The following is a 13388-nucleotide window of genomic DNA, read 5'->3' on the forward strand; positions in this document are numbered from 1 at the left end:
GGTGAAACTCTGCTGCCTACTCGGTTATTGTGACAAAAGAGCCTGATGAGATATATGTAATTACACTTTACTCATAGTCTCATACCATATCCAGTATCCACCACTCACTTACCAAAAGTATATGGACACCTGCTTGTCAAAAATCTCATTCCAAAATCATGGGCATTCATATGGAGTTGGTCCCCCCTTTCCTGCTGTAACAGCCTCCAATCTTCTGGGAAAGCTTTCCACTAGATGTTGCAACATTGCTGCGGGGACTTGCTTCTATTCAGCCACAAGAGCATTAGTGAAGTCGGGAACTGTTGTTGGGCGATTAGGCCTGGCTCCCAGTTGGAATTCCAATTCATCCCAAAGGTGATCAAAGGTGGGGTAGAGGTCAGGGCTTTGTGTAGGCGAGTCAAAGTTCTTCCACACCGATCTCGACAAACCATTTCTGTATTGAGCTCGCTTTGTGCATGGGGGCATTGTCATGCTGAAACTGAAAAGGGCCTTCCCCAGACTGTTGCCACAAAGTTGGAAGCACAGAATCGTCTAGAATGTCATTGTATGCTGTGGCGTTAAGATTTCCCATCACTGGAACTAAGGGGCCTAGCATGAATGGTTGTGCCGTTGTTGCTCCTAGACGTTTACACTTCACAATAACAGCACTTACAGTTGACTGGGGCAGCTCTAGCAGGGCAGAAATTTGACAAACTGACTTGTTGAAAAGGTGGGATCCTATGACAGTGCCACGTTGAAAGTCACTGAGCTCTTCAGTAAGGCCATTCTACTACCAATGTTTGTCTATGGAGATTGCATGGCGGTGTGCTCAAATTTTATACACGTGTCAGCAACGGGTGTGGCTGAAATAGCCAAATCCATTAATTTGAAGGGGTGTCCACATACTTTTATACATATAGTGTATGTGTTGAGTGTAGAGGGAGGACAAATGCATCTAGCGAAATATGATTCACAATGCAACTTTTATTTTAAATGCAGTAATTGTGATGAGCAAAATAATGGCAAATATTTTTATATTTCATATAGTTAGATACTTACCTTAAATTCCACACATAGCTTAGTTCACACATAGCTGCAGTAGAGTATATATCACACAAAATACATGACAACATGCTAGAATGTATTCAGATACATGTGCATTAGAGAGGTGCAAAAGTCAAATGTACTCCACTGTTAGAATGCATGGGGACATCAGGGATTTTCAGAGCATGGGTTTAACTATAACAAAGCCATTCTCGTGAGTTGTCTTTTTATGACTCCCTTAAGGATATTATTCTGTCCTTGAGGAACAACAGAGAAATAGAAGAGATTGATTATAGATTGCTTTGATAACACACAGTGATGCACACACACACACACACACACACACACACACACACACACACACACACACACACACACACACACACAGTCCCGGAGCTACAACTCTAGCGGAGGTTAAGATCTAGAAGTTCAGCATAGGAACAGAAGGTTGTGGTGTAATCGCACTATGTCACTATGAGATAGAGAGAACAAGGTCACTGCACAGGCAAACTAAAACTAATCAAACCTGCCTCTTTATAGAGAAAGCATTTACAGTGGTTGCTTTTTCTGGTTTATATCTGAAACAATAATTCTACAGGAACACCATGAACAAAAAGGAAATGGCAGTTTGCCCACTGATGTTCATTTTCAAAGATGGGACGCATTGTAAAGACTGGAACTCACAGTAGCTTGCTTAATTGCCATAGCTGAAGGCGCTCTTCTTGGATGAGAGCGAGGTTGACATTTACATGCTTAGCAAAACGTCTTTGATTACCTGTTTATGAGATACAAGATTTGATCAGAGTTTGGCAGATATTGTGAGACACACTGAGAACAACTCTCTCTGATTAGAGGAATACTGCCATCCACACGGCCAAGAGATTTCAGGTCCCCTACGAGCAGTGACAGCCAAGCAAAATGATTTACCAGTCTGCCAGTGAATTGTTATGATGAGGTTACAACCTTACAGATTACCACTGTATGTTTGTGAGTGACTGAGTGTGGGTGTGAAGCTGCACACAGAATGAATGAGACATCACAAGGTACAAATCTATATTTTTAGGACTATTGTGGTACCAATAATGACATTAAAAGAGAGAGACTGAGATAATAAACTCCAGCTCTTAGCTATTCAACAAAAGCATCTAGCAGAGCTTCCTGTAGATAGGGGAGTCGACAAGATAGTACCATCAGATAAGAACAATTACCAACAACTTCCACAGCAACTACAACAAAACTTCTGTTGCATTTCTGGCTTCCAGTGGCAGAGACAATAAAACTTTTACTTTCCATAATAATACATTCTGTCCTGACAAAAAACTTGGGTGGTTTTATAAATAGTTTAAGGACTTGTTTAGATTGCACGGCTGTGTGCTCAATTTTATACACCTGTCAGCAACGGGTATGGTTGAAATAGCCGAATCCACTCATTTGAAGGGGTGTCCACAATTTTTTGTGTAAATGAATATCTATAACTTGAAACTAAGTGTTTCTCACTACCTAGATTTAGAGTGTGTGTGTAGTGTAAAGTTAATATGTTAATCAAAAACAGATCCAGAATGAGACTAACCATTTTCAAATTGTTAGTACAGACTAGGCATTCTACTACGCATGTAGCAATAGGGCAACTACATGGACACAGGATAGTCCTTAGTGTTATTTTCTATGTTTGCACCATTTCCTAACACCTTGAGTAATTGTTGTGTCAGATAACTCAACAATAATTATACAAAGCTAAGAGACCACAACCTTGTGGCATCCTGTTATTGTTCTGGTTAAGCCAACAGTAGCGACGGACTAGAACATCTCCAGCAGTGCTTTTGACACCGTTTCTGACATTGAGAATCACTGACCTGAAAAAATCAAATGGCCGCCCGTGTTACACACACAGTGGGATCCTGTGCCATCTGCATGAAGTGAAAAATCTACCATGCCACTTGCATCCTAACTCCCAGCATGTAATGTGACAGAAGACCGACTACAGAGACAGAGTAAAAAGGACAGTAATGACTGCACTGTCAGCTCAAACAGCAGTCATAATAACATTACAGTCATTTATTTAACATGGCAATCTTGATTGCTGTCCTTGAATTCTGACTGGGTAATCAACCTCAACGTTCATAACCCTGCCTTCAGCAGCCTTATCTAGGTCTGCCAACCAGGGACAGAGTGACTTTACATGCACCCTAGAGAGAGCCGCTATTCTCTCAGCCTCTAAGATGGAAATCCATTATGGATGATTATTTAAAGCGGCAGAATTGTTGAATTATGACTGCATAGGTTTTTTAACTAGCACGCCAGACCATTGTCTTACTTTTTCTATGCATTATTAATATATTTAAACAGAAGCCAAATCCAAGTAAGAAACCATATGCATTTTTAATGGATCTATATATCAGATTATTCATTTCAGTAGAAGTCAAAGGCGGCCAAGCCAACCTTAACAGTAAATCCTTGACTGGTGGCAATTAGCAGGCCAGCAGCTAACACACTTCCTGTCCCTGTCTCCTCTTAATGAGTTCCAGGCAGCCATCTAACTCATTTGCATATTCAATTGCAGGCTTGGCAGCCAGACACACATATTCCTCAGACTGTTTAACATTACTCCTGACCCTTACAGCCTTACAGAACTGGAAACAGAGATGAAGGACCTAATAGGAGAGGATCTAGGAGTATCTGTGGATTATGTGTTACCCAAGGAACAGGAACCAGAGAGAGAGAGAAGGTGCATATCGGTGGATTGTGAACAAAAAACAACTATTATCACTAAAGTTCATGTGTGGTCATTGACTGTTTGATTCTATTACTGGTAAGGAAATCAAATAAAAGCCCTCCCATTACATTTGAATTATGTTGTACATTTAGGTGTGGAACACATTTCAGCAGTGCCTTATTCAACAGTCAGATCAGATATGTCCCCCAGTATGTGTTGGGGTTTGGTCCTAGCTGATGTAGTGTGGGGCCTGGCCCTGAAAGAGGGTTGCCTGCCTGCCTGCCTCTGGATGGATCCAGCTACTGCTTAGATGTGCTGCGATTCACAGTGTGACCAAACTGGAGACTGGGGCGGCTCCTACTGCAGCCCATAAAGCTGGCACACACAAATGATAAGCGTTCAAATTACAGATAAGCCCAGACGCCACGGACAAGGATAATACATCAATGAAGGTGAGTGATGAGGCCGATTTGTCCACTGATGAGACGTGGATGAAAACTAATGTCAAGTACCTAGGTGTCAGCTGGCAAGAGGACAACTCCCCTGTTTGATGAATGACTGAGTGTGGTTATTCATAGTATCAACACAGTGTTATTGATATATTCACACTACAGTAGATGATGTTTCTAGAATCAACTAGACAGCGACTGGCACCGGCAGAGAGTGAAACCATAAATTAACCGCTAGGGTAAATCTGAGAAGGATCAAGGACTGTGACTGTTAATTGATATCAAATATTCCAGGTATTATATTAAGTTTGCCAATATCAAACAAAGGTCCTGTGGAGGTAATATAATCATCTAATCTTCTGCAACAATATCCATCACAATCTCTCAGAGGTGGCACTTTAATATGAGTTTTTATTGCATTTCTGTATTTGCATTCAACTACTGAGGGTACGGGACTTCACTCACAGGCTCTGGTATTTTCATTAAGATAAATAATGTGCATTTCATTCCTTTCTTACCTCGGGGGTTGAAACAAAGAGGTGTGCTCACATTGTGAGTTTCTTTGGCCTAATAAATCACATGTCAGAAACCATTATTATTTAATCATTACATCCCATTATGACTGCTGTGTCATCTCCCTGCCTTCATCTCTGTGGATGAACTTCTATTCATCTTTATGACTCTTTATGTAATCTAATGAAGCAGTCACCTCATGAGAATAATTAAGGTATAGCCGTAAACATGGGAAAGCCAAACTGAGCAGAATCCAAAACCCCCTTTACACTATAAAACATATACAGCATCGTTCAACATTGCCATCTTGGGAAATTGAGCCTATGATTTAAAAAATGCCTGTAATGAAATACATCCAGTTTCTCTTTGAATGCAAACTATGATATACATAATTAGCACCATTGTGCAGTAGATCGGAATCCCAGGATGACTTATTGAAACGGAACACACTTACTGTGATGATCAGCATGATGCCTTTCAGGAGGGTCAGTAGCGACGTGATTGGCTGAATGACCATCTGAGCCAGCAGGATTCCAAGAGAGAGTGTCCAGGTAAACCCAGGAATGACATAGATATGGCTGTAGGTACAGACAGACACAGACAGCATTAATGGCACACAATCAAAATAGCTCCCAAGATTAATAGACATTTTTTTTGTGTTAGGCTAATAGCTGTGCATCATTTTCTAAAGAGAGACCATTATTTTTCAACAAAGACCTGTCCTTAGTTTCCCTTTATCAGCAGAAAGCATTGGTAATCACATAAAAAGAGCCTACAGATAAATTGTTGGAAGGCAAGCAATTTTGATATGCACACAAAGTAAATGGTTTTCCCTATGGACTATAGGCCTATAGTATACATCTGTTGTCAAAGACTACTAATGCCATTAATAAATATGATTAGCATACATAGTGGCATACAATGGCCTCATTTCTCACTCAAATCATTTGGTTTGGCCAAAATGGACAGTGGAGACGGTGGATCCCACTAAGAGGGACTGAAATAACCTATTGATTAGTGCCTACAAGGTGGATCACTTGAAATTCACTGGGGTTTTTCTCTCCAATAACTGGCCTGCTCTCTGAGCCAATATCCAGCAGATATCCTAAGCCAATAACATGTTCTTAATAAACCACTCAAGCATTCACATGGGCTGCACCCAGTCCAACTAGAAATAGTTACTCTGAATAATACACAGGTTATGTATTTACTGGAACAAAATAAATGACCTCTTCAAACTGATAAAGGTAATTACAGCCAAATTCCCATGCAGACGAAGAAAAAAACAAAGTTACAGGGAGCTCACTTTGACTCCACACTTGAGCCACCTTGCTACAGCTGCTACAATACAGAACACCCAGGCAAGTGTCCCTGTGCTCTTGCACTGCAATCAAATCAAATTGTATTTGTCACATGCGCCGAATAGAACAGGTGTAGACCTTGCAGTGAAATGCTTACTTACAAGTCCTTAGCCAACAATGCAGTTTAAAGAAAATACCTAAAAAAAGTAAGAGATAAAAGTAACAAATAATTAGAGAGCAGCAGTAAAATAACAATAGCGAGGCTATATACAGTGCAGGGGGTACCGGTACAGAGTCAATGTGCGGGGGCACCAGTATCAAGGTAATTGAGGTAATATGTACATGTAGGTAGAGTTATTAACGTGAGTATGCATAGATAATAACAGAGAGTAGAGTAGAGGGGGGGGGGGATGCAAAAATTCTAGGTAGCCATTTTTTGAGATGTTCTGCGTCATATGGCTTGGGGGGTAGAAGCTGTTTAGAAGCTTCTTGGACCGAGACTTGGCGCTCCAGTACCGCTTGCCGTGCGGTAGCAGACAGAACAGTCTATGACTAGGATGGCTAGAGTCTTTGACAAATTTTAGGGCCTTTCTCTGACACCAACTGGTATAGAGGTCCTGGATGGCAGGAAGCTTGGCCCCAGTGATGAATTGGGCCATACGCACTACCCTCTGTAGTGCCTTGCGATCGGAGGCCAAGCAGTTGCCATACCAGCCAGTGATGCAACCCATCAGGATACGTACTGAAAGCACCTACCAACGGGACATTAAAAACTGTAATTTGGTGCGGCAGCGTAGCCTAGTGGTTAGAGCGTTGGACTAGAAACCGGAAGGCTGCAAGTTCAAAACCCCCAAGCTGACAAGGTACAAATCTGTCGTTCTGCCCCTGAACAGGCAGTTAACCCACTGTTCCTAGGCCGTCATTGAAAATAAGAACAAGCCTCGCTTCGAGGCAAGTAACACTGAAACATGCATGAGAGCATCAGCTGTTCCGGACGACTGTGTGATCACACTGTCCGCAGCCGATGTGAGTAAGACCTTTAAACAGGTCAACATTCACAAGGCCGCAGGGCCAGACGGATTACCAGAACATGTACTCCAAGCATACGCTGATCAACTGGCAAGTGTCTTCACTGACATTTTCAACCTCTCCCTGTCTGAGTCTGTAATACCAACATGTGTCAAGCAGACAACCATAGTCCCTGTGCCCAAGAACACTGAAGTAACCTGCTTAAATGACTACCGACCCGTGGCACTCACGTCTGTAGTAGAGGTCGACTGATTATGATTTGTCAACACCGATACCGATACCGATTATTGGAGGACCCAAAAAAGCTGATACAGATTAATCAGACGATTTTTTAAAATGTATTTATTTATTTGGGGCGGCAGGGTAGCCTAGTGGTTAGAGCGTTGGACTAGGAAGGTTGCAAGTTCAAATCTGTCGTTCAGCCCCTGAACAGGCAGTTAACCCACTGTTCCTAGGCTGTCATTGAAAATAAGAATTTGTTCTTAACTGACTTGCCTAGTTAAATAAAGGTAAAAAAAATAATAAATAATAATTGTAATAATGACAATTACAACAATATGAATGAACACTTTTATTTTAACTTAATATAATACATCAATAAAATCAATTTAGCCTCAAATTAATAATGAAACATGTTCAATTTGGTTTAAATAATGCAAAAACAAAGTGTTGGAGAAGAAAGTAAAAGTGCAATATGTGCCATGTAAAAAAGCTAACGTTTAAGTTCTTGCTCAGAACATGAGAATATATGAAAGCTGGTGGTTCCTTTTAACATGAGTCTTCAATATTCCCAGGTAAGAAGTTTTAGGTAGTTATTATAAGAGTATTTCTCTCTATACCATTTTGTATTTCATATACCTTTGACTATTGGATGTTCTTATAGACACTTTAGTATTTCCAGTGTAACAGTATTATAGATTACGTCCCTCTCCTCGCCCCTACCTGGGCTCGAAACAGGAATACATTGAATATAACAGGAATACAACAGTCACCCTCGACACATCGTTAGGGGAACAACTACTTCAAGGTTTCAGAGCGAGTTACGTCACCGATTGAAACGCTATTAGCGCGCACCCCGCTAACTAGCTAGCCATTCCACATCGGTTACACCAGCTTCATCCCGGGAGTTGATAGGCTTGAAGTCATAAACAGCTCAATGCTTGAAGCACAGGGAAGAGCTGCTGGCAAACGCACGAAAGTGCTGTTTGAATGAATGCTTACGAGCCTGCTGCTGCCTACCACCGCTCAGTCAGACTGCTCTATCAAATATCAAATCATAGACTTAATTATAACATAATAACACACAGAAATACGAGCCTTATGTCATTAATATGGTAAAATCCGGAAACTATCATTTAGAAAACAAAACGTTTATTCTTTCAGTGAAATACGGAACCGTTACGTATTTTATCTAACGGGTGGCATCCATAAGTCTAAATATTATTAATATTAATGTTACATTGCACAACCTTCAATGTTATGTCATAATTACGTAAAATACTGGCAAATTAGTTTGCAACAAGTCAGGCGGGCAAAACTGTTGCACATACCCTGACTCTGCGTGCAATTAACACAAGAGAAGTGACACAATTTCCCTAGTTTAATATTGCCTGCTAACCTGAATTTATTTGAACTAAATATGCAGGTTTAAAAAAATATACCTCTGTGTATTGATTTTACGAAAGGCATTGATGTTTATGGTTAGGTACATTTGTGCAACGTTTGTGCTATTTTCACAAATGTGCTTTTGTTAAGTCATCCCCCGTATGGCGAAGTTGGTCTTCACACAGTTCGCAACGAGCCAGGCGGCCCAAACTGCTACATATAGCCTGACTCTGTTGCACAGAATGCAAGAGAAGTGGCACAATTTCCCTAGTAAATTAAAAGAAATTCATGTTAGCAGGCAATATTAACTAAATATGCAGGTTTAAAAATATATACTTGTGCATCGATTTTAAGAAAGGCGTTGATGTTTATGGTTAGGTACACATTGGTGCAACGACAGTGCTTTTTTCACGAATGCGCTTGTTAAATAACCATTTGGCGAAGTAGGCTATGATTCAATGATAAATTAACAGGCACCGCATCGATTTTATGCAACGTAGGACAAGCTAGATAAACTAGTAATATCATCAACCATGTGTAGTTAACTAGTGATTATGTTAAGATTGATTGTTTTTTATATGATACGTTTAATGCCAGCTAGCACCTTACCTTGGCTCCTTGCTGCACTCGCATAACAGGTAGTCAGCCTGCCGCGCAGTCTCCTCGTGGAGTGCAATGTAATCGGTCATGATCGGTGTCCAAAAATGCCAATTACCGATTGTTATGGAAACTTGAAATCGGCCCTAATTAATCGGCCATTACAATTAATCGGTCAACCTCTAGTCTGTAGCCATGAAATGCTTTGAAAGGCTGGTCATGGCTCACATCAACAACATTATCCCAGAAACACTAGACCACTCCAATTTGCATACCGCACCAACAGATCCACAGATGATGCAATCTCTACTGCAATCCACACTGCCCTTTCACACCTGGACAAAAGGAACACCTATGTGAGAATGCTATTCATTGACTACAGCTCACGTTCAACACCATAGTGCCCTCAAAGCTCATCACTAAGCTAAGGACCCGGAGACTAAACACCTCCCTCTGAAACTGGATCCTCGACTTCCTGATGGGCCGCCCCCAGGTGGGAAGGGTAGGTAACAACACATCTGCCAAATTAATCCTCAACATGGGGGCCCCTCAGGGGTGCGTGCTCAGTCCCCTCCTGTACTCCCTGTTCACTCATGACTGCACAGCCAGGCACGACTCCAACGCCATCATTAAGATTGCCAATGACACAACAGTGATAGGCCTGATCACCGACAACGATGAGACAGCCTATAGGGAGGTCAGACACCTGACCGTGTGGTGCAAGGACAACAACCTCTCCCTCAACATGATCAAGACAACGGAGATGATTGTGGACTACAGGAAAAGGAGGATCGAGCACGCCCCAATTCTCATTGACAGGGCTGTAGTGGAGCAGGTTGACAGATTCAAGTTCCTTGGCGTCCACATCACCAACAACCTAACATGGTCCAAGCACACCAAGACAGTCATGAAGAGGGCATGACAAAACCTATTCCCCCTCAGGAGACTGAAAAGATTTGGCATGGGTCCTCAGATCCTCAAAAGGTTTTACAGCTGCACCATCGAGCGCATCCTGACGGGTTCCATAACTGCCTGGTATGGCAACTGCTTGGCCTCCGACCGCAAGGCACTACAGAGGGTAGTGCGTACGGCCCAGTACATCACTGGGGCCAAGCTTCCTGCCATCCATCTATACCAGGTGGTGTCAGAGGAAGGCCCTAAAAATTGTCAAAGACTCCAGCCGCCCTAGTCATAGACTGTTCTCTCTGCTACCGCACGGAAAGCAGTACCGGAGCGCCAAGTCTCGGTCCAAGAGGCTTCTAAACAGCTTCTACTCTCAAGCCATAAGACTCCTGAACAGCTAATCAAATGACTAACCAGATTATTTGCATTGCCCCCCTCTACACTGCTGCTACTCTCTGTTATTATGCATAGTCACTTTAATAACACTACCTACATGTACATATTACCTCAATTACCTTGATACTGGTGCCCCCGCAAATTGCCTCTGTACCGGTACCCTCTGTATATAGCCCCGCTATTATTATTTACTGCTGTTCTTGAATTATTTGATGTTCTTATCTCTTACTTTTGTTTGTATTTTCAACCTGTTAAAGATAGGGCTGACTACTGCCCCCTTTGGAGGAATTGCGTGCCCATAGTAAACAGAAAAAAAATCTGTAAAAAATTGCTAATATATGCATATAATAATTATTATTGAATAGAAAACACTCTAAAGCTTCTAAAACTGTTCAAATTATGTCTGTATGTAAAGCAGAACTCTCAGGGCAGCCATTCTCCCAAACGCTCTCTTGCCATCATGAAAGTTGGGCCAACTTTGACTTCATCGCCCCCACCCTTCCCAACCAGCTACAGATCTGAGAACAGTTCCTATCTCTTCAGCACGGTGTCCCCTTTCAGTGGGGCCTCTCATTGTGAGAATCTCACGCTCCCTCGAGTTTTGGCGGGCTGAAACCTCCGGTTCACGCGAAAATACATGTACATTGAACATCTTGACCATGTTCTGTTATAATCTCCACCCGGCACAGCCAGAAGAGGACTGGCCACCCCACATAGCCTGGTTCCTCTCTAGGTTTCTTCCTAGGTATTGGCCTTTCTAGGGAGTTTTTCCTAGCCACCGTGCTTCTCCACCTGCATTGCTTGCTGTTTGGGGTTTTAGGCTGGGTTTCTGTACAGCACTTTGAGATATCAGCTGATGTACGAAGGGCTATATAAATAAATTTGATTTGATTTGATTTACTTTCATGCGCGCGTCTGGTCCGGAGCTCTCTTTCTTCCAGGATTGACCAAACGATTTCGTTTTTTTCTGTTCGAGCTAAGTTTTGTTTTGCATGTTTAGAACATGCTAAAGCTTGATTCTGCACTTAGTTTGACCAGTTTAGTCGACATATAATATGTAATTTTGAAGTTTAGATGCGCATCCACTAGAATTTTGGCTGCATTTCAACAGGAATTTGTCGCGTTTGGTAACCTAAAGACACAGCCTTGAAAACCAAACGCAGTTTTTGGTAAGTATAACTCCTTCCATGTCTTCTGATCGAAGAACATCAAAGGTAAGGGAATATTTATGTGTTAATTATGGGTTTCTGTGGACTCCGAGATAGAGGAGACATAATGCTAATTTCTGAGCGCCGTCTCATATTATAGCCAAGTGAACGAATTCTGTAACGTTAAAAATAAATGTAACACAGCGGTTGCATTAAGAAGAAGTGTATCTTTCTATATATATGTAGAACATGTATATTTAGTCAAAGTTTATGATGTGTATTGCTTGTTATCTGACGTTAGCTCCGGCAGATATCATCATTTCTCCGGACATTTGAGTAGCATTTTGTGAATATGCCGTCATTGTAAACAGAGATTTATGGATATAAATAGCATATTATTGAAAAAAACATAAATGTGCTGTGTAACATGTCCTATTACTGTCATCTGATGAAGATTTTCAAAAGGTTAGTGAATTATTTTTCTTTTAATCCTGCGTTTGTTGATTGCATCTTTTGGCTATTCAAATTAGCTGTGTCTTTGGTGGTGGTTTGACATAAATATGTGCTATGTTTTCGCCGTAAAACATTTTAGAAATCTGACTTGCTGGCTAGATGAACAAGGTGTTTATCTTTCATTTGAGCTATTGGACTTGTTAATGTGTGGAGGTTAAATATTTCTACGAATATTTTTGCATTCCGTGCGCCACCGTTCCAGCTGAACGTGGGAGGGGTCGTTCCCAAAAGGGAACCCTTAACTGCATTGTTAATTAACGGCTTGTAAGTAAGCATTTGGTCTACTACACCTGTTGTATTCGGCACATGTGACAAATACAAATTGATTTGATTTGATAATACCCCATAATGACAAAGCAAAAAACATGCATTTGCAAAAAATAAACTGAAATATCACATACATATGTATTCAGACACTTCACTCAGTACTTTGTTGAAGAACCTTTGGCAGCGATTACAGCCTTGAGTCTTCGTTGGTATGACGCTACAAGCTTGGCACACATCTTCAAACATCTGCTATCTGAGCAGCTAACCGATCGCTGCAGCTGTACATAGTCTATCGGTAAATAGCCCACCCAATTTTACCTACCTCATCCCCATACTGTTTATATTTATTTACTTTTATGCTCTTTTGCACACCAATATCTCTACCTGTACATGACCATTTGATCATTTATCACTCCAGTGTTAATCTGCAAAATTGTAATTATTCGCCTACCTCCTCATGCCTTTTGCACACAATGTATATAGACTCTCTTTTTTTTCTACTGTGTTATTGACTTGTATGTGTGCTGTCTGTTCACACTGCTATGCTTTATCTTGGCCAGGTCGCACTTGAACTTGTTCTCAACTAGCCTACCTGGTTAAATAAAGGTGAAAAAAAAAAAAATTTTTAAAACACCTGTATTTGGAGAGTTTCTCCCATTCTTCTCTGCAGATCCTCTCAAGATCTGACAGTTTGGATGTGGAGCGTTACTGTACAGCTATTTTCAAGTCTCTCCAGAGATGTTAGATCGAGTACAAGTCCGCGCTCTGGCTGGGCCACTCAAGGACATTCAGAGACTTGTCCTCAAACCACTCCTGCGTTGTCTTAGCTGTGTGCTTAGGGTCGTTGTCCTGTTGGAAGGTGAAACTTTGCCCCAGTCTGAGGTCCTGAGCCCTCTGGAGCAGGTTTTCATCAAGGATTTCTCTGTACTTG

The 13388-nt window shown here is 41.5% G+C and overlaps 1 protein-coding gene across 1 annotated transcript in view; it reads right to left on the reverse strand.

Annotated features, from left to right (window-relative positions):
• LOC109902987 (uncharacterized) overlaps positions 1-13388 on the reverse strand; it is a 97214-nt gene that overhangs the window by 47854 nt on the left and 35972 nt on the right. The window contains exon 8 of the mRNA XM_031785954.1: positions 5153-5276. Coding sequence (XP_031641814.1) covers positions 5153-5276 — 124 coding nt within the window. The remainder of the gene's footprint in view (positions 1-5152; positions 5277-13388) is intronic.

This window comes from Oncorhynchus kisutch, linkage group LG13 (assembly GCF_002021735.2).
Source record: "Oncorhynchus kisutch isolate 150728-3 linkage group LG13, Okis_V2, whole genome shotgun sequence".
Taxonomy (NCBI): domain Eukaryota; kingdom Metazoa; phylum Chordata; class Actinopteri; order Salmoniformes; family Salmonidae; genus Oncorhynchus; species Oncorhynchus kisutch.